Source organism: Tasmannia lanceolata, unplaced genomic scaffold (genome assembly GCF_043159265.1).
Source record: "Tasmannia lanceolata isolate RefF3 unplaced genomic scaffold, GAP_Taslan_0.1 ptg000006l, whole genome shotgun sequence".
Lineage (NCBI taxonomy): Eukaryota > Viridiplantae > Streptophyta > Magnoliopsida > Canellales > Winteraceae > Tasmannia > Tasmannia lanceolata.
The window spans coordinates 4972146-4990326 of record NW_027518683.1 but is presented as its reverse complement, the minus strand read 5'-3'; the positions used below and the strand labels follow the sequence as shown (position 1 = coordinate 4990326).

General features: G+C 36.5%; 1 protein-coding gene across 2 annotated transcripts in view; it reads left to right on the top strand.

Annotated features, from left to right (window-relative positions):
- LOC143879385 (uncharacterized) overlaps nt 1-13729 on the top strand; it is a 29012-nt gene extending 15283 nt beyond the window's left edge. The window contains exons 1-5 of one of the 2 annotated variants that reach the window (XM_077381743.1): nt 5042-12043; nt 12188-12248; nt 12321-12429; nt 12650-12740; nt 13236-13729. In XM_077381743.1, coding sequence (XP_077237858.1) covers nt 12189-12248; nt 12321-12429; nt 12650-12740; nt 13236-13257 — 282 coding nt within the window. In that variant the 5' untranslated portion in view covers nt 5042-12043; nt 12188 and the 3' untranslated portion in view covers nt 13258-13729. Of the gene's footprint in view, nt 1-5041; nt 12044-12187; nt 12809-13235 lie in introns of those variants that run through there. The other variant, XM_077381742.1, reaches the window with a different exon arrangement.
- The last annotated feature ends 4452 nt before the right edge of the window (nt 13730-18181 follow it).

Sequence of the window (18181 nt, the reverse complement as noted above, 5' to 3'; positions counted from 1 at the left end):
CGAGGATTTCCTAAGCCGACAACCTGACGGCATGATCTTAATTCGAGGGTCGCAACTTATGCGATACCACAAACAGATAGCTGTAAAATCAGTTCAATCGAAACTTTCAATGGTAGGGTAGCAACTTCATTGGCTAATTATTTTGGTAGGGAAAACAAATCTTACACAAAACATGTCCATAAAACAAAAGAATCGTTAAGAATATGTTAGTTTTGATTTGTTTTCTTCATAATCTTGAGAGTTTCCCTGTTTTCCTAGAAGTAGAAACCAAGAAATGAGATGCACTCATGCGATCCCACAAATAGAACACTAACAACAAGGGAAATAGGGAGTGTGATAAGAAAATCCACAAACAGATACTAGAGTTTCCTCTATTTTTTTCATAATCCATATTAACTCCCCCTCCTTGAACCCAAGAAATGAGATGGGCGATGTGATCTTAGAATAGAGCTGCCCAAACATGACTATTTGTCTGATAAGGTAAATGCCCAAACGTGGAGAATTTTCTTTATTTTCTTCATAAGCCCTGAGCCCTCCCAAGTTTTATTAGATCTTCAAAACCAAGTTTTCTTCTACTCAAAGAAATGAGTCGTCTTTCAATTTCTGTTCAGAGAATAGAGCTGCAGAAACATGACAAAACTAACCACTAGATAAATAGGAGGTGTCTAATAGAAAATACACTGACAGAGAGTAGGGTTTTCTATCTTTTCTTCATATTCCTTGAGGACTCCTATCTAAGAATATGTGGGTTTTGCTTTGTTTTCTTCATAAGCCTAAGAGTTGTCCTATTTTCCTTGAAGTAGAAACCAAGAAATAAGATGCAATCATGCGATCCTACAAACATAACACTAACCACAAGGGTTATAGGGAGTGTGATAAGAAAACAGTTAAGTTTTCTTCTATTCAAAGAACCAACATCTTTAGAGAACCACATATCCATGTCCTCGAAGGGACAATCTTCTTTTTTCAACCAAACGCCTTTAAAGTCTACGGTATTAAGTTCGGGCAGAAGGACAATAATAGCTTCCCTGAGAGCTATAGGGAGAACACATACATCTTCACCTATGCTACTGACCTCCATCAACCAAGATTTTAGAGAACCACATATCCATGTCCTCGAAGGGACAATCTTCTTTTTTCAACCAAACGTCTTTAAAGTCTACGGCATTAAGTTCGAGTAGAAGGACAATAATCGCTTCCCTGAGAGCTATAGGAAGAGCACATACATCTTCACCTCTGCTACTGACCTCCATCAGCCAAGATTTTACCCGATTCCAATCTTCCTCAGCGTTCTCTCTTAGCCAAGCCCAAATTCCTCTCTGCACCCTCGGGGATTGATTGGAGTTCTATCCGTTCTGTGCAGATTTCCTCATTGACGAATAGCGGGTCGGTCCTCCTATTCTTAAGAATACCGTCCTCATTGGCATCATTCATACCTTCCTCTGAGTTCTCGTCGCACGAAGGAGGATTTTCCTCCTGTAGATTCTCTGCCTCTACTCCCTCCCTTCTAGAATTTTCGAGTATCATCCCTTCCCTTGCTTTTGTTTGCCCCTTAGAAACCATATTTCTCTAGTTTGTTGTTTCCCTAAGATTCCAAGCATCCTTAGACCATATTTCTCTAGTTTGTTGTTTCCCCAAGATTCCAAGCATGCTTAGACCATATTTCTCTAGTTTGTTGTTTCCCTAAGATTCCAAGCATGCTTAGACCATATCTTTTTACAGACCATGCATTCGGTCTCCTCCTACAGTTTATAAAATAGCATTTGGAGCACCTCCGCATCCCCAAGCCTTCCTTCCTCTTCCTAGTAGCGATATCTAATCTCGTCTCTCTGCGACTTTTCTGGTATGCCATTGTTGACTCATTCGCTCTGGGAATCTCCATCCTCTGGTCTCTATTTGCTTCCTAATAGCTTGTGCATTACCTTCCTTCCCTCTGGTGCCAAACATTTCTATCCATCGGGCATTCTATCCAAATATGTGATTCCACCTCTCGCAGGTTTCTCTCGCAGCATCTCAATCATATGCCTAAATCTGCATGATGATATTTTTTACTTTTATGTTTATTTATTATTCTACTTCTATTCTTCTTCTTTTTTATTTAATTTTCATTTTGAAGGTTCTTTGTAACTTAATTAGATTCATAATTTTCATTGATAATAGAAAGGCATTGGGGACCAGGGGTCCCGTCGTTCTGCTTTACAAAATCGATAAAACTGGAACGGGCATACCCAGAACCAGGGAAAAGTATAGATTCATAATTTTTTCCTTTTTATTTGTTTTATATATCTTCTATGTTTAATCTATTTCCTAAAATTTTACTATTATTTTATTTTCTATTACCATTATTTATTTTTTAATTATTTTAGAGTCTTCTATGTTTTGTTAAGTTTTATTTTTTATAATTTTAATATGGGAAATGATATATCCGTTCCTTCTTATCGATCATCAGAAACACCCCCTATCAGTGTATCAGTGGCTAAAGAGGGGGGTTGTTGTACTTATGTCAGAAGAATTCAATGCCCCTGATTGCCACAAACACTGACGTTCCTAGTGATCAAAAGGGGCGGATATATCACTACCCTTTAATATTATTTAGTTTATATTTTTTAGAGTTTAATATTTTTGTACATTTTAAATTTTATTCTTCTACTACATTAGTGTTACCCTACGATTTTAATATTTCATTTTATTTACATTTCGACTTAGTGATGGTTATAGAATTTTTTTTAACGAATTGTTTCTTTTATATTTTGTGTTTTACTTTATATTCAATTTATGTTTTTTGGAGGGCTTTTCCATATATATATATATATATATTTTTATTTTATTTTTAATTTATTCCTTTTCAATTTATGTTTATTTGGAGGCTTTATACATATACAAACTCAACTCAACTCAACTCAACTAAGCCTTTATCCCAAACTAGTTGGGGTCTGCTAATGAATCCTTTAGAAAATTTTCACATAGGGTTTTTACATATATATTTTTTAATTTAATCCTTTCAATTTATGTTTTTTTAGGGTTAGTAACAATTTTTTTATGTTTTTTGGAGGTTTGTTAACAATTTTTTTATGTTGTTTAGGGTTATTAATGATTTCTTTCTTTTAAATGTATTTCTTGTATGTTAAATTAATTTTCATCATTTAGAAGAACGTTTGCAATAGAAAAAAAACATAATATAAAAACGTTATATTTAAAAACATTATTCAAAATATAAGAATGTTTGCACAAAAATATTGAAAATTTCAGTAAAAACTTTATAATTAAACAAGGTACAAAAACAAAATATAAAAACGTTATATTTAAAATAAGGCATAGACATTCATGAGCAACAAAATATAAAATTCCAAAAATTATGATAAAATAAGGGCGGCCCAGTGCACGAGGCTCCCGCCATTGCAAGGTCTAGGGAGGGCTAGATGTACGCAGCCTTACCACCACCCCTGCTTTGCAGAGAGGCTGTTTCCGTGACTCGAACCCGTGATCACCAGGTCACAATGGAGCAACCTTACCGTTGCGCCAATGCTCGCCCTCTTAAAAAAAATTCTAATACTAATTAAAGTATAAAAAAGGGGATACGTAAAATTAATAAAAAGTCGTTTTGAGGCAAGCTGTTTTTCAAAAAAAAATACAAAAGTAAAAAATTGAAAGTATCATAAAAGAGGATATGTAATATGAAAAATTATCATTTTAAAGTTAAAAATTATACATAGCAAACAAAAAACAAAGCACAAAAAGTATTTAAAACTCTAATAAATTTTTTATAATTATTGTAAGCAACAAAATAAAACACACAAAAATTGTTATAAAATTTTGAATAGAAATAAACCTATAAAAAAATCTAGAAATATCATAAAAAGAATACTTAAACATAAAAAAATCGATTTTAAAAGAATGAAAATTATACATTTAGTAAAAAATAAACCACTTAAAAAAATTTAATCTTTTTTTCCAATGTTAAATTCAAAATTTTATGCTTTTAAATTTTATTTTCCAATTCTATGAATGGTGTAAAGTTTACATTCTTTTGTGTTACTTTTTTATTTCATAATTTTATTAGATGTTTTTACAATAATTACAACATAACAATGTAACAGAGAAATAAAATTTAATAAGCAGCTAATAGTTAAACTAATAATATTAAAATTAAAAATTAAACATTTAACCAAACATAGAAGAAATATGTTTGTTACCTAGGTCATATTTCTTTTAAATTTGGTCAACTTTTAGTTTTTAATTTTAATATCATTAGTTTAAGTTTTAATTGTTCCTATTAAATTTTGTTTTTCTATTACATTATTATGTTGTAATAGTTATAGAAATATCCAATGAAATCAAGAAATAAAAAATTAACTAAAAATAATGTAAAATTAGATGTTATTCATAGACGTTAAAAATAGAATTTAAAAGTATAATAATTAGAATTTAAAATTATGGAAAATAGATTTTTTATTTTTTTTGTTACATTTTCACTAACTGCACGATTTTTATACTTCTAAAGTCAAATTTTCTATATTATTTATCCTTTTTTATGATTTTTTTATAAAATGAAATCCCTTTTTTACAATACTTTAATAAAAAAATTATTTTTTATTTATTTTTTGTTACATTTTCACTAACTGCATGATTTTTATACTTCTAAAGTCAAATTTTCTATATTATTTATCCATTTTTATCATTTTTTTATAAAATGAAATCCCTTTTTTACAGTACTTTAATATTTTTTTAGTTTTTGTAGTTTTATAAGTTTTTTTTTTCAAAAATTTGTAGTAACTTTTGAGTCTTATTTAATTGTAATGTTTTTAGCAAAATTATAAATATTTTTTGTGCTTTGTTTTCTGTTGCACATATTCTTCTAAATGATAAGTACTTGATGCCTTGTTGGATTCAAGATACTTTAGGATTAATTCCGAGAATTTTATCAGTTTTTTCTTGTACTATCGCAACATTACAATGTTTCTTCTATTAAAAAATTTTCAATGTTTTCAACGAGTTTTTTAAACACTGCACTCATCATATGAAAATGATTTGGGACGCTATATTGGGACCACCTATATTTCCACACCTTGCATATAGACCAATCCTCCTGCGAAGCCTAGCTCACATGCAGCTTGCGCATTCAAACAGAGGCTGTCTTGGTCTAGAATCCCTCCCCCGACATCTTTCTAGAACTTCGTTAACAAAAGAGGAAAGGAAAATGCTAAAAGGAACATTATGTTTACACTCCTTCGTAAAAGACATTGGGCGGACCCATGATTTGATAAAAAAACCATATGTTCAGCAAATTGCTGTTGAGAACACCTTGATCAGATGATCCTATGTCCTTGTTCCATCAAGCCTCATTTAGAATTCTGCCACGATAGTTTAATAGTTATGATTGGACAATACACAGCATTAGCGACCCTGTACTTTAATACTTATGACTGGACAATACTCAGCATCAGCGACCCTACTTACACTAGAATTGAATTTTTTCCAGGGCTTCTTGTGGATAAATTAAAGAAGACTAAGATGACAACGAAACCTTTACATGACACCCTCAACGGCTTTTGGTTCCAGCAGATACTTATTTTTCTGAATTATTAGAGCAACTTCTTATCAATGTAGCTGTGGTTACATCCATGCAAATGAATCAAATTAGCTGATAGTTTAATACATATGATTGGACAAAGCACAACCTTAGCGAACTATTCAAAAAATAAAACTAAAAAAATGCACAGCCTTAGCGACCCTATAAGTATCATTGGAATTGAAATCCAAGTGGTGTATCTAAGTAATTGTCTCTAATGGGCCTTTTTCAATTGGCTTCTTTTCATTGGTTGAGAAGGGGGTTTAATGTTGAACTTGCAGGAGGAAATTCTCTGCATCAATTGTATTTCATTGCCAATCATTTGATCCTGGTTGAGAATAAGTATGCCCAGAATTCCCCTGATAAGATATGATGCTTTAAGATTCCAACCGAGAGAGTCCATCCGCCATATAAAGAATGTTTGGCTCATGGCTTTGGCAAACATATATGACATGAGAATGTTACAATCCTGCTTGTAAGCTGTAGCTTTTCCTAGATGAGGGGCAATCGACCTCTATATGCTTATACATTTGAAGACCAAAATGGATGCACTCTTGCTTGACTAGTATTATCGTTCCATGGAGTAGGAAATTAAGATGAATGCTCAAAGTTCTGAGTAGTCATTTGATCCATACGGTAACTCAATGTAATTGATGTGAATCTGCATTTGTCTTCTGCACTAGATAATGCAATGAACAACAATTAAACATGATCGTGTGTGGACTGCATGAGTACTATTTGGACATAGCATAGTCTGGTATAGCTACCCACGAAGTAACTTGTGACGGGATGTTGCATCTTGTAAAAGTCGACTATCATATGAACTGTATTAACATTGAGCTCCAATGTGTGCTACTAGGTTTACAATTTGTCAAGTGAGATGTAATACCAATTTATTTTGGCTACAAAATATTAGAGTTTTGGGAAACCTCCATTCCCAAAAGATATCTCAGTTCATCATGATCTCTATGCATAATCATTTTTTGAAGTTGAATGAGAAATGAGAATTAATCCCTGAGTTATCATAACCACTAAATAATTAGCCGTTAACATAGTGTGATGACAACGCTTGTTGAGGTTTGTCTTTATTAATAATGAATTATCAAATGACCTTATCGGAATTGTTCTTCATCGATACTAACTGTCTAAAAATTTTCAAACATCAATTGTACAGAGTTGGAGCAGGAGCAGTTTTGGTGCAACTTGTGAGTAGGGGAGAGGGTGCTACTAATAAAATCCAAGAATTGGAATGCTTAAGATGTTTAAAAGGAGCAAGATTGCAGCTCTAGCTAAACATCACTCCAACCAAGTTTCTAACGATGACCTTGGGACCTCCTTAACCCATAAAACACCTTCACCAATTTGATATTTCAGTTTAGGTCTCTTCAGTGTGTCTTGGGCCTTCCCAAAAATTTACCGGGGAGTGCACAAAGTAGTGCATTGTGATCATTCTTACAATATAGGTACATGGCAACGTAGCTTATGGAGTTCTCTGATATATGAAAAGGGACTAAGCAACACTAGGTTCATTACCATTAAGAGAGAGAGAGAGAGAGAGAGAGAGAGAAGAAAAAGAAGAACAATACAAGATTCATTGGATATGATGTGTAGGGGTGGTTATTCTGTTATAGCCGAACCTAATAAACCGAAATTTTATAACCGAAATAATTTAGGTTATCAAATTTCGGTAACCGAAACCGAACAGATTAACAATTCGGTTATTGTGGGAGAAAAAGAGGGAAAAAAGGAAATTCTCAGTTTGGATCAGAGGGCTAGGATTATCCGATCGAAATGAATTTTTGAGTACAACCTAATTAAGTTGTGATCAATCAAATGGACAGTTTTGATCATCCTACGGAGTGCACATATAGTACTTTTTTTTTTGGAAGAAAATGGTTTTCATCTTCAGTGTGTCTTGGGCCTTCCCAAAAATTTACCGGGGAGTGCACAAAGTAGTGCATTGTGATCATTCTTACAATATAGGTACATGGCAACGTAGCTTATGGAGTTCTCTGATATATGAAAAGGGACTAAGCAACACTAGGTTCATTACCATTAAGAGAGAGAGAGAGAGAGAGAGAGAGAGAGAGAGAGAGAAGAAAAAGAAGAACAATACAAGATTCATTGGATATGATGTGTAGGGGTGGTTATTCTGTTATAGCCGAACCTAATAAACCGAAATTTTATAACCGAAATAATTTAGGTTATCAAATTTCGGTAACCGAAACCGAACAGATTAACAATTCGGTTATTGTGGGAGAAAAAGAGGGAAAAAAGGAAATTCTCAGTTTGGATCAGAGGGCTAGGATTATCCGATCGAAATGAATTTTTGAGTACAACCTAATTAAGTTGTGATCAATCAAATGGACAGTTTTGATCATCCTAAGGAGTGCACATATAGTACTTTTTTTTTGGAAGAAAATGGTTTTCATCCATAATTTTGGTTATTCGGTTAACCGATTTTTTTTTTGAGATAACCGAAAACCGAAACCGAATTTCCAAAAAAAAAAACCCGAAACCGAACCGAACCGACCGAACCGAACCGACCGAACCAAAATTCGGTTTGGTTCGTAACCGAATAATGAACACCCCTAATGATGTGGAACCAGGCATTTCTCTGTTGGCTGGGGTTTGAAAATCCAAGGAATGAATTTCTATGATTCCTCTCATTCAAAGACAAGGGGTTCTAGTGTCTCACATTATAGCAATGGTTTCCTGGGCTCACCCATAACTTCTCATTTATGGTGGCATGGAGTCCATATGGTGTGCCACCCATTATGTAGATTTTGTTTACTGTCATTGCAGCTTGAATGGATAGCCGTCTAAAGGACTGCACTTTGATGTTATCTATTGCAGTATTGCCTATATTTTGACAATATGAAGAAATCAGGCATTTCACTGTTGGCTGGGGTTTGAAAATCCAAGGAATGAATTTCTATGATTCCTCTCATTCAAAGACAAGGGGTTCTAGTGTCTCACATTATAGCAATGGTTTCCTGGGCTCCCCCATAACTTCTCATTTATGGTGGCATGGAGTCCATATGGTGTGGTGCCCATTATGTAGATTTTGTTTACTGTCAATGCAGCTTGAATGGATAGCCGTCTAAAAGACTGCACTTTGATGTTATCTATTGCAGTATTACCTATATTTTGACAATATGAAGAAATCACTGATTTAAGTATATGCACTTGTTTACTTTTCAAGAGTTCATAGTTTTTTATTTTCCTTTTGCTGTCCCATTAGCATTTTAGCAAGTTAGTTTTGAGATAAGTCTGTGAAGAAATTGCAATTTGGCACATACATGTCAGTTTAGTCATCCAAGTTTATTAGCAATTAATTTTTTTTAATGTTTCATTAAATAAAGATGGCAAATGCTGGGGGACAGGGATGGTCGAAAACAAGCCAAGCAAAAAATAGGAAAAAACAAAAGTATCAAAACTCGAGGGAAGATAATCAAAAGTCTCCAGACTTGGAGATGTGGGTTTGGTTTGGTTAACTAGATTATTTAACAATATTTTGAAGATTAAGAAGATGCTTGATGAGTGGAGGAAGAGTACATTAGTACCTATTTATAAGAATAAAGGGGATATTCAGAGTTGCATCAATTACCGGGGAATCAAGCTAATGAGTCACACCATGAAGCTTTGGGAGAGGGTAATTGCGCATAGATTAAGAGAAGAGACTAAGGTGTCAGAGAATCAGTTTGGCTTCATGCCTGGACGATTGACTATGGAAGCTATCTTCTTAGTTAGGCGGTTAATTGAGAGATTTAGAGAAAATAAAAAAGGACCTTCATATGGTTTTCATTGATTTGGAGAAAGCGTATGATAGGGTTCCCAGGAATGTTATGTGGTGGGTTCTTGAAAGGAAAAAAGTGCATACTAAATATGTTGATGTGATTAAGGATATGTACGATGGAGCAGTAACTAGTGTCAGAACCACGGATGGAACTTCTAGTGAGTTTCCAATCACAGTAGGACTGCACCAAGGATCAGCTCTAAGCCCTTATCTTTTTTACGCTAGTTATGAATGAGCTTACGGAAGGGTTTCTAGGATGAGGTGTTGTGGTGTATGTTATTTGCAGATGACATAGTATTAAATTATTAATCGATGAAACCAAAGTAGGAGTAAATGCTAAGTTAGAGTTATGGAGAACTACTTTGGAATCCAAAGGTTTTAGACTGAGTAGGACTAAGACAGAATATATGGAATGCGACTTTAGTAATGTAAGGAGGCAGGATGAGGATGTCGTAAATATGACTTAACAGGAGGTACCTAAGAGGGATATCTTTTGCTATCTTGGTTCAATTCTACATGAGGAAGAAGAGATTGAAGAGGATGTTAACCATAGAATAAGAGCAGGTTGGTTGAAGTGGAAGCTTGCCTCAGGAGTTCTTTGCGACCGTAAAATCCCTACCACAACTTGAAGGGAAAGTTCTATAAGACAGCTGTGAGCCCAGCCATGTTGTACGGCTCAGAATGTTGGGCCACCAAGAAGCAACATGTGCATAAGATGAGTATAGCGGAGATGCGAATGCTTAGATGGATGTGCGCCACACAAGGTTAGATAGAATTAAAAATGAAGACATTCATAAAAAGGTGGGGGTGGCACCAATTGAAGAGAAGATGAGAGAGCACCACTTAAGATGATTTTGGGCATATCCAACGTAGACCTTTTGATGCTCCGGTGAGAAGAGGCGACTCGTGCGAAATTGATGGAGTAAAAAGAGGTAGCGGCAGACCGAAAACAACTTGGGTAGAAACAGTGAGGAAAGACTTGATAGCTAGGAACATAACAGAGAACATGATCTTGGATAGGATAGAATGGAAGAAAATGATCCACGTAGAAGAACCCAACTAGAGCCAGGATTAAAGCCGGATATATTCCTTTCACATTCTTCATGAAATTTTTCTAAAGGATTCATTTTTGCCGACCCCAACTAGTTTAGGACAAAGGCCTTGTTGGAGTTGAGTTGAGTATAGCGGGCAAAACTAATCAACATCACTATTGGCAAAGTGCCCTACATGTTGGAAAGTCACTGGATAACCCTCGATATCAATCCAAAATCTCTTTGATCACATCAGCAGATCTCCATTGATAGTGCACCCCCTGCTTCATCCAAGGGATTGCGTCAAGGTTCCTGTAATCCGCCATGCGAATCCCAGCTAGCAAGGCATGTACTTCTGCCGCATTAGCATTTGTTAGACCTAGTGGGCCGAAAAAAACCCACTTGGTGGGCACCATCCTTGTTGTGAGTAAGACCCCTCACGTTCGACAGGCAAGGGTTCCCAATACGGGATCTGTCAAAGTACAACTTAACCAACCTAGTAGAAAGGGGCAACCACTTCGAGGGGTAGGTTTAGTGGACATGATCCTGCTCATGCACACCTCTACTGAAAGTAGTCTAATTGTGGATTCAGGCATAGCTCTAAAGTTTGGGAGGACTTCGGCCCAGTGCACAATCGATGATAAAACTTGTTGGTGGTGGTCATGATCCTGCTCATGCACACCTCTACTTAAAGTAGTCTAATTGTGGATTCATGCATAGCTCTAAAGTTTGGGAGGACTTCGGCACTAGGACCCAGTGCACAATCGATGATAAAACTTCTTGTTGAATAGAGCAACTCTTCTTAGCCGATCCTTTGAAGACCCTATTCCTTTCTTTCCCATATCGCCCAAAGTGAAGTGATAAGGGCCAAGAACCACAAAATCTGGCCCCTCCGTGGCCCAAAGGGGCAAAAGTTCATTCCCCAAATAGATTTGTAATATGGTCTGGGAAAACCAGGCTGTGCCAAAAAAGTTTAGGACAAAGGACCAAATCTCTTGGGCCATCCTACAATGAATGAAAATGTGATCCGCCGTTTCTTCTGCTAAAGGCACATGGCGCAGCAGGTGATGGATATTTTAGGCCCCACCCTACAATGTATATCCATCACTGTCTTGCAGGTCCTCACATCTCATCACAGTCAGAGTCTTTGACCTTTTTAACAGGTGATGCATATGTTAGACCCGAGAACCCGTCATTGTTTTATCAAAAAGGTTTAGGACAAAGGAACAAATCTCTTGGGCCATCCTACATTGAATGAAAATGTGATCCGCCATTTCTTCTGCTAAAGGTACATGGCGCAGCAGGTGATGAATATTTTAGGCCCCACCCTACAATGTATATCCGTCACTGTCTTGCAGGTCCTCACATCTCATCACAGTCAGAGTCTTTGACCTTTTTTAACAGGTGATGGATATGTTAGACCCTAGAACTCGTCATTGTTTTATCAAAAAAGTTTAGGATGAAGGACCAAATCCCTTGGGCCATCCTACAATGAATGAAAATGTGATCCGCCGTTTCTTCTACTAAAGGCACATGGCGCAACAGGTGATGGATATTTTAGGCTCCACCCTACAATGTATATCCATCACTGTCTTGAAGGTCCTCACATCTCATCACAGTCACAGTCTTTGACCTTTTTAACAGGTGATGGATAGGTTAGACCCCAGAACTTGTCATTGTTTTATCATGATTGGACTTGTGATTAGATCCTTGAACATCCTTGTTCTTTTCTACAAAATATTCGAGTAAATTTTGCCATCATCTTATTGTATAAGATATTTCATGCAGAATGTTAGGTTCCTTGCCAATTTTCTTACAGAACCCGGGATTATTATCAAAAGAAGCCCAGGTGAGCACAAAACAATCTCGAATGTCTTAAGAGATTATCTTTCTTCAGTTGTTTCTGTTTTCGTTTGTGCAGACCCGCATTAGTGCCAAAGCTCAGAGGAAGGTTGGTCGCATGATCAAGATAGCCCGAGCTTTTGGTTTGATGCCTTTCACTGTTATGGTAACAATACCATTTGCTTTCGGTAAGACTGGAAGATCTTGATGAGGATTACAAGTTTGATGATTATGATTACACTCGTATTCCGGTTGATACCAATGCAAAGGAGGACCCCGTTCTAGATTTATAATTCCTGCAAGTAGCTCTAGATTTATAATTCCTGCAACCTGAGAATAGATACTAAACAATCCATGGGTTCTGAGGTGAAAGCTGAATGGTAGTTTTCTGGAATGGAAACTTTACAGGTAAAGCATTATATTCAATATGTGTAATGGTGGAATGGTGGATTTGGAAACAGAGAAGGTTAAGATATGAAGATAAAAGATGGGAGAGAAGGTCAACCTTCTGAACTTTGATATTGTACAGAGGAGTACTGGCCCACCACCTCCATACTTATCTATCTGGTAGGCTCCACTTTGAACTAGGGATGCAACTAGGGTTGGGTTGGGTCGGGTTGAGTCTGGTTGGATTCGGGTTCATATATGGCCAAACAAAAAAAAACATAATCCTAAGAAAATTATGATAAAATTAGAGGACTGAGGTCGGGTTTGGGTTGGGTTGCCAAGGCCTTAACCCGAACCCAACCCGGAATTAAATCAGGTTGGCTTTCCCAACCCAACCGAAGAAAATTCCAACCCAACCCAAGCCAAAATCGGGTTGAACTCGTTGGGTTCGGGCTGAGCCCGACCCAAGTTGCCCCCCTACTTTGAACAGGCTATGGTCCAAATACTGCACCAAAGGAGCATTCCTATCTTTCCTATTTATAGTCTTTTACCCATCAAATGTGGACTGTCCTCACTCCTCATCTTTGTTCTATTGATCTGCTTGCAGGCCACTGGTTGGATGCTTATAATCATTGGATTGGTTTGGACTTCGGAGCATGGCCCATCCAGAGCGTAGGACCTATTGAAGGATCTGCACGAGCTGCATGTCGTTGAAGCCGGATAGAAAATGGTCTCTACCTCTGTGCCTGGTTTCAATTTTTCTGAAGATAATGTTTTTGCGTTTTTTTCATTGGAGAAATGGAAAGATTGAACAAGAACGGGGGGGACTGGCGTTTGCCAAACACTAAGACCAAGCTTGGCCTCCATGAAAGTTTTTTCCATGGACTGTTAGTTTATCAATTGGTGGGAGATGGATGATGGTGTGGGAGGGAGAGAATCGAGAAGGCATAAGTGAGGAGAGGATGTGAAGTAGCTGAAAAACATGGAAAAAGCAGGCCTGGTTTTTTTTTTATCCTTGCTTGTTATCCCCAAAGAACATCCCCAATGAGAGAATTCTATACATGCAGGGTAGTAAATCCCTGGGATTTATTCAATCTAAAACACATCCGATGCCTACTTGTACAATAATCCAAACCATTTATCATATGGCCCATAATGTGAGTAGGTTGTATCCCATAGATCAACTCCATAGTATGATCCTAACCCTCCAGCCTATAGAGGCTTCTATAATCCTAGATCGGAGGGCTAGGATTATTATATGGAAATGATCTTCGGGTTACATCCTAATTACGTTGTTGTCCCCACTGCATTTTTTTACACGATTTTGATGGCTGAAGAGGCCGTGTGGGGCTAAATTTGATCTTAAGTCTCAAGATTGAATATACACACAATAAAAGACCTTAATCCAAACCATTTATATCGTTGCAGAGGCCGTGTGGGGCTAAATCGATCTGATTTGAATTCAATTTCCCTCTCAAGATTGAATGTAAACAGTAAAAGGCATTAGTCAGAAAAACTGCTTAAAAGTATTTAAAAGCTAATATTGTTTTAATTTGTTGTTCTCTCTTTTGTGCAAATGCAAAATCACAAACCGAGGGTAACTGCTTTTGCTCGTCCTTCATCTTACGTAAGTCCTCCTTCCAAGGATCTTCTGAGAAGGATTATCTTACCTGTAATCTGGGTGGTTCAGAGAAACCTCCACAAATCAAGGGATCATTCTATAAATAAGATTGTTGGATTACGGGTTGGGTTATTAGAACCCAAACCCAAAGAAACGTCCCAATAGGTTGGCGAGCCCAATAGATTAATAAATTAAGGAATAAATGCTTGTAACATCAAGCCAAGATCCCGACTTCCGTGTTTAGGTTGTGTACATAAGGTATGACCCACTAACCTCTTTTTTTTGTGTGTATAAGGTGCTTAGTGATAGCTTATTTTATAACAAAGATATTCCAGCATTCTGGTTTTATTAGTTAGAAAAGAGACTATTGACATTTTTCTTAACATTAACTGCGATTTAACATGACAGTTGGTCACGTGGTACAATGGATCCGATGATGGCCACTTGGCATAGTGAGGCCCAAACAATGGCTGTTACAAAGCCTGACAGCCAGTCTTTTAGCATTTTCCCATGGCTTTTTTCATCCTAAGAAATGCATATCCATGGTTTTAAATTTTGACTGAAATCCGAAATTCGGTGGAGACCGACACCGAAATCACAAAAACCCGAAATGGTATTTTATTTCAGCCGAAATTTCGGAATTTCGGTTGAAATTTCAGTCGAAATTTCGATTTTTCCGAAATTTCACCCAAAAACCCTGTTTTTTTAATTAATTTAATATTTTACCGAAATTTAATATTAAATAAAATAGTCTTTTCTTTGTTTCGCCGGATTCGGGCCGAAATTTTGATTTTCGAGGGGTCGAAACCGAATTTTAAATCCTTGTGCATATCACAACTTTTATGCTGATCTTAAGATCATCACACCATTTCTCTTTCTACATGGAAGCTTATAAGTTTTCAAGAGATCTGATTGTTCATTCAGTGTTTGTCAATATCTCAGCATTTTAGGCATCAATATCACAACCTACTCTTAGCGTGCAATTTTAGGCTTATTCACTTTCTGACACCATCTTAGAAGGTGATGGAAATTTTTCATTGAATTTCCACTAATCCTCAAATGGGTCTTTTGCTATTTGGAAAAAGAGAATGAGAAGAAGATAGTGTTCTTTAAAGGAATGGAATGGTGTAACATCTTTGTAGCTTGGATGCTAAGAAAAAAAAAGGGTGTATTAAGAGAGAAGCATGTAAATTAACTTAGGAAACAAATAATTTCTACTGTCCAATTGATGCACTTGTCCATTGATCTAGACCATCCAATCAATAAACTAGCTCTTTGATGGTAGATTGAAAGTAAGGATTGATGAGATATCTGCAGCCCAAAGAAGAGCTGCTGAATTCGTCCTCAGTCCAAAACCATAGCGTGACGTGCAAGTGTGCAACCCCCTTGTACGAATATTGTCTCTTTATCTATCCCCTTCTCCAGCTCTTTATGCAAGGGCGCCCCATGCATCTAGCATTCCTCATTTTATTTTTATATCAAGGGATTTGAAATATACATGATCCTCGTTACCAAAAAAAATACAATGTTTTATACACTGAGTTCCTTTTGTGATTTACTATTATTCTTCAAAAAAGTGAACAATTAGGCAGAAAGTTACTTTAGGATCAATGATAAAACGGAATTTTTTGGGTCTCACAGAGGGACGTATATGTGAATCGAGACCATTGATCTTGTAAAACCTAACGAGGCAATCTACATGGTCTTGGTCTCATCTCAAACGGGCATCCCATGCATAAGATGAAAGACTAAGAAAAATCTACTGTTTAGCATAATGATGGTGAATCAAACTTTGTTTTTCAGCATCTTGGACTAGTCCTCCCTTAGAAGGTATTGATAAACTTTTATGGCTTGAGAGTGACTTGTTTTGTTATAAACTTTTATAACTAGCCATTTGAGAGTGACTTGTTTTGTTGATCATTGATAATAACTTTTGTGGCTTGTCCTTAAATATTTGATTTAATGAATTATTTGGATATATCAATTGTAACATTATAACACATGATCCATTTAAAAAAAAAAACATTATAACATATGTGTCGTATGCTTAGGCCATGTTTGGCAACCATGATTTTTTTTTTCCCATGATAAATTAGTTTCTCAAGTGATGAGCGTAAGGTAAGGAGGGTGAGAGAAGGTGAGACCTGAGAGGACATACCCTAATCGGTTTTTGGATGTGTATGCTGATTCCTAAAATGAACCTATAATTTTTTTGGATCCTAATTGAATGTAAAAATATGGATCCGTGAAGGATCTGCTGTATTAAAATTAATATCAAGATCAATTTTAATTGGGCAAGATCTTCAGAATCTATTGGGCCGTCCGGGTCCATTGACAACCCAGGGAGAGATCTCGAAATTTTGAAAAATGGCCTTTTTTTTTTTTTCCTTTCTTTAGGCCAAGTTTGGATACCTCGTGTTTTTGTATTTGTATTTCGATACAAAATACATCAATCATCCTCATGCTCATGTTGTACTAATATTGCGGATTGATGCATTTCAGTTAAAAGACCTGAAGATGGGATTGAGAAACAACCATCACCTATAACCCCAAAAGAACTTGATTCCGGAAACAACATAGAGGAAGAATGAAGGGAATATCTTATCGAGGCAATCATATTTGTTTCGGTGGATACGCTCTTCAGGCTTGAAACGTATCTTGATGCCTGAAAGTTGGATAGGAGGGAGAGGGAGGGAGGTAGGTAGGGCTGGTGCAGCAACAAGGTCGAGGAGCAGCGAGGGTGACAGCAATTGCCACAAATATTGATTTCCAAAATGTCTTACAGATTTGCAGATCGGATTTTTTTCACTATTGTAGCCAATTTGGAAATCTAAGGATCTGATCTAGTTCCAAATCTCAAATGCAAATGTGAGAAATCTAAATCTATATCTTGTGGGTATCCAAACGTGGCTTTATAGAATTTTGGCTTAAATTTTCAAAATTTCGGCCCAAAAATCTTAATTTCGGCTGAAATTTCGGGACTTTCTACCAAATTTTGGTTTTAGCGGGGACCAAAATCTAAATTTAAAACCATGCTTTTAACTCATTAAATGCGTATAGACGGTGAACTTATTATCAAACCTCCTAGTGGGACCCACTGAATTAGCGAATTAGCGCCAAGATCTCATACACTTTCCCACCTGTAGACAGTAAAACATTTATATTAGAGTTTTCCTATGAAGTCGCAGGCAGTGTACACGTATTTTTCATAAAGTATAGTGGGGCTATCTTGTTAGAAGATCCACACCATTCATTTCTCACATTCTTACCCTCCAACCTGTACAACCACACATTATAGAAACTATGCAGATTGAAGGGGGATAATTTTTTGGAGCCCAACCTATTTGGGCGCAGTACAGTACAAATGAATGGTTTTAATCTTTCGTACAATGTGAGCCCACTCTATAATTTGAAAAGGAAATGATATTGATATTTCCGCTGTCCCATCTTGTCTCTTAGTATCTCAAGAGCTGTCCAAAGGTTATAATATTTCCCAAAAAAGCTCTCACTATCCATTTAAAGAAGAAAAGACAGCTGGGTTTGTGCAAATATGGTGCAAATATGGTTGTGCTGTATCATTAAAATAAAAATAAAAATAAAAAGAGATAACGGTTCCTACACATATGTGTAGAGAGTTCTCTACACACTAGCTTAAAATACAGTGGAGGCCCACATTGTTTGGGTGATCCAAGCCATCCATTTTAAAGGCCCTCACATAGATAGGGTGTCTACAAAAAATTATATCCACAGGATCATCACAACCCTACGATTTGTGGAGGTAAAATGGATGTCTTTAAACCTTCACAAATTAGTCCATTTTTTGCCTCCACAGTGCGAATGGTTAGGATGATCCTATGGATCTGATTTTTTGTGGACACCCTATCTATGTAAGGGCCTTAAAAATGAATGGTTTGGATCACCCAAATAATGTG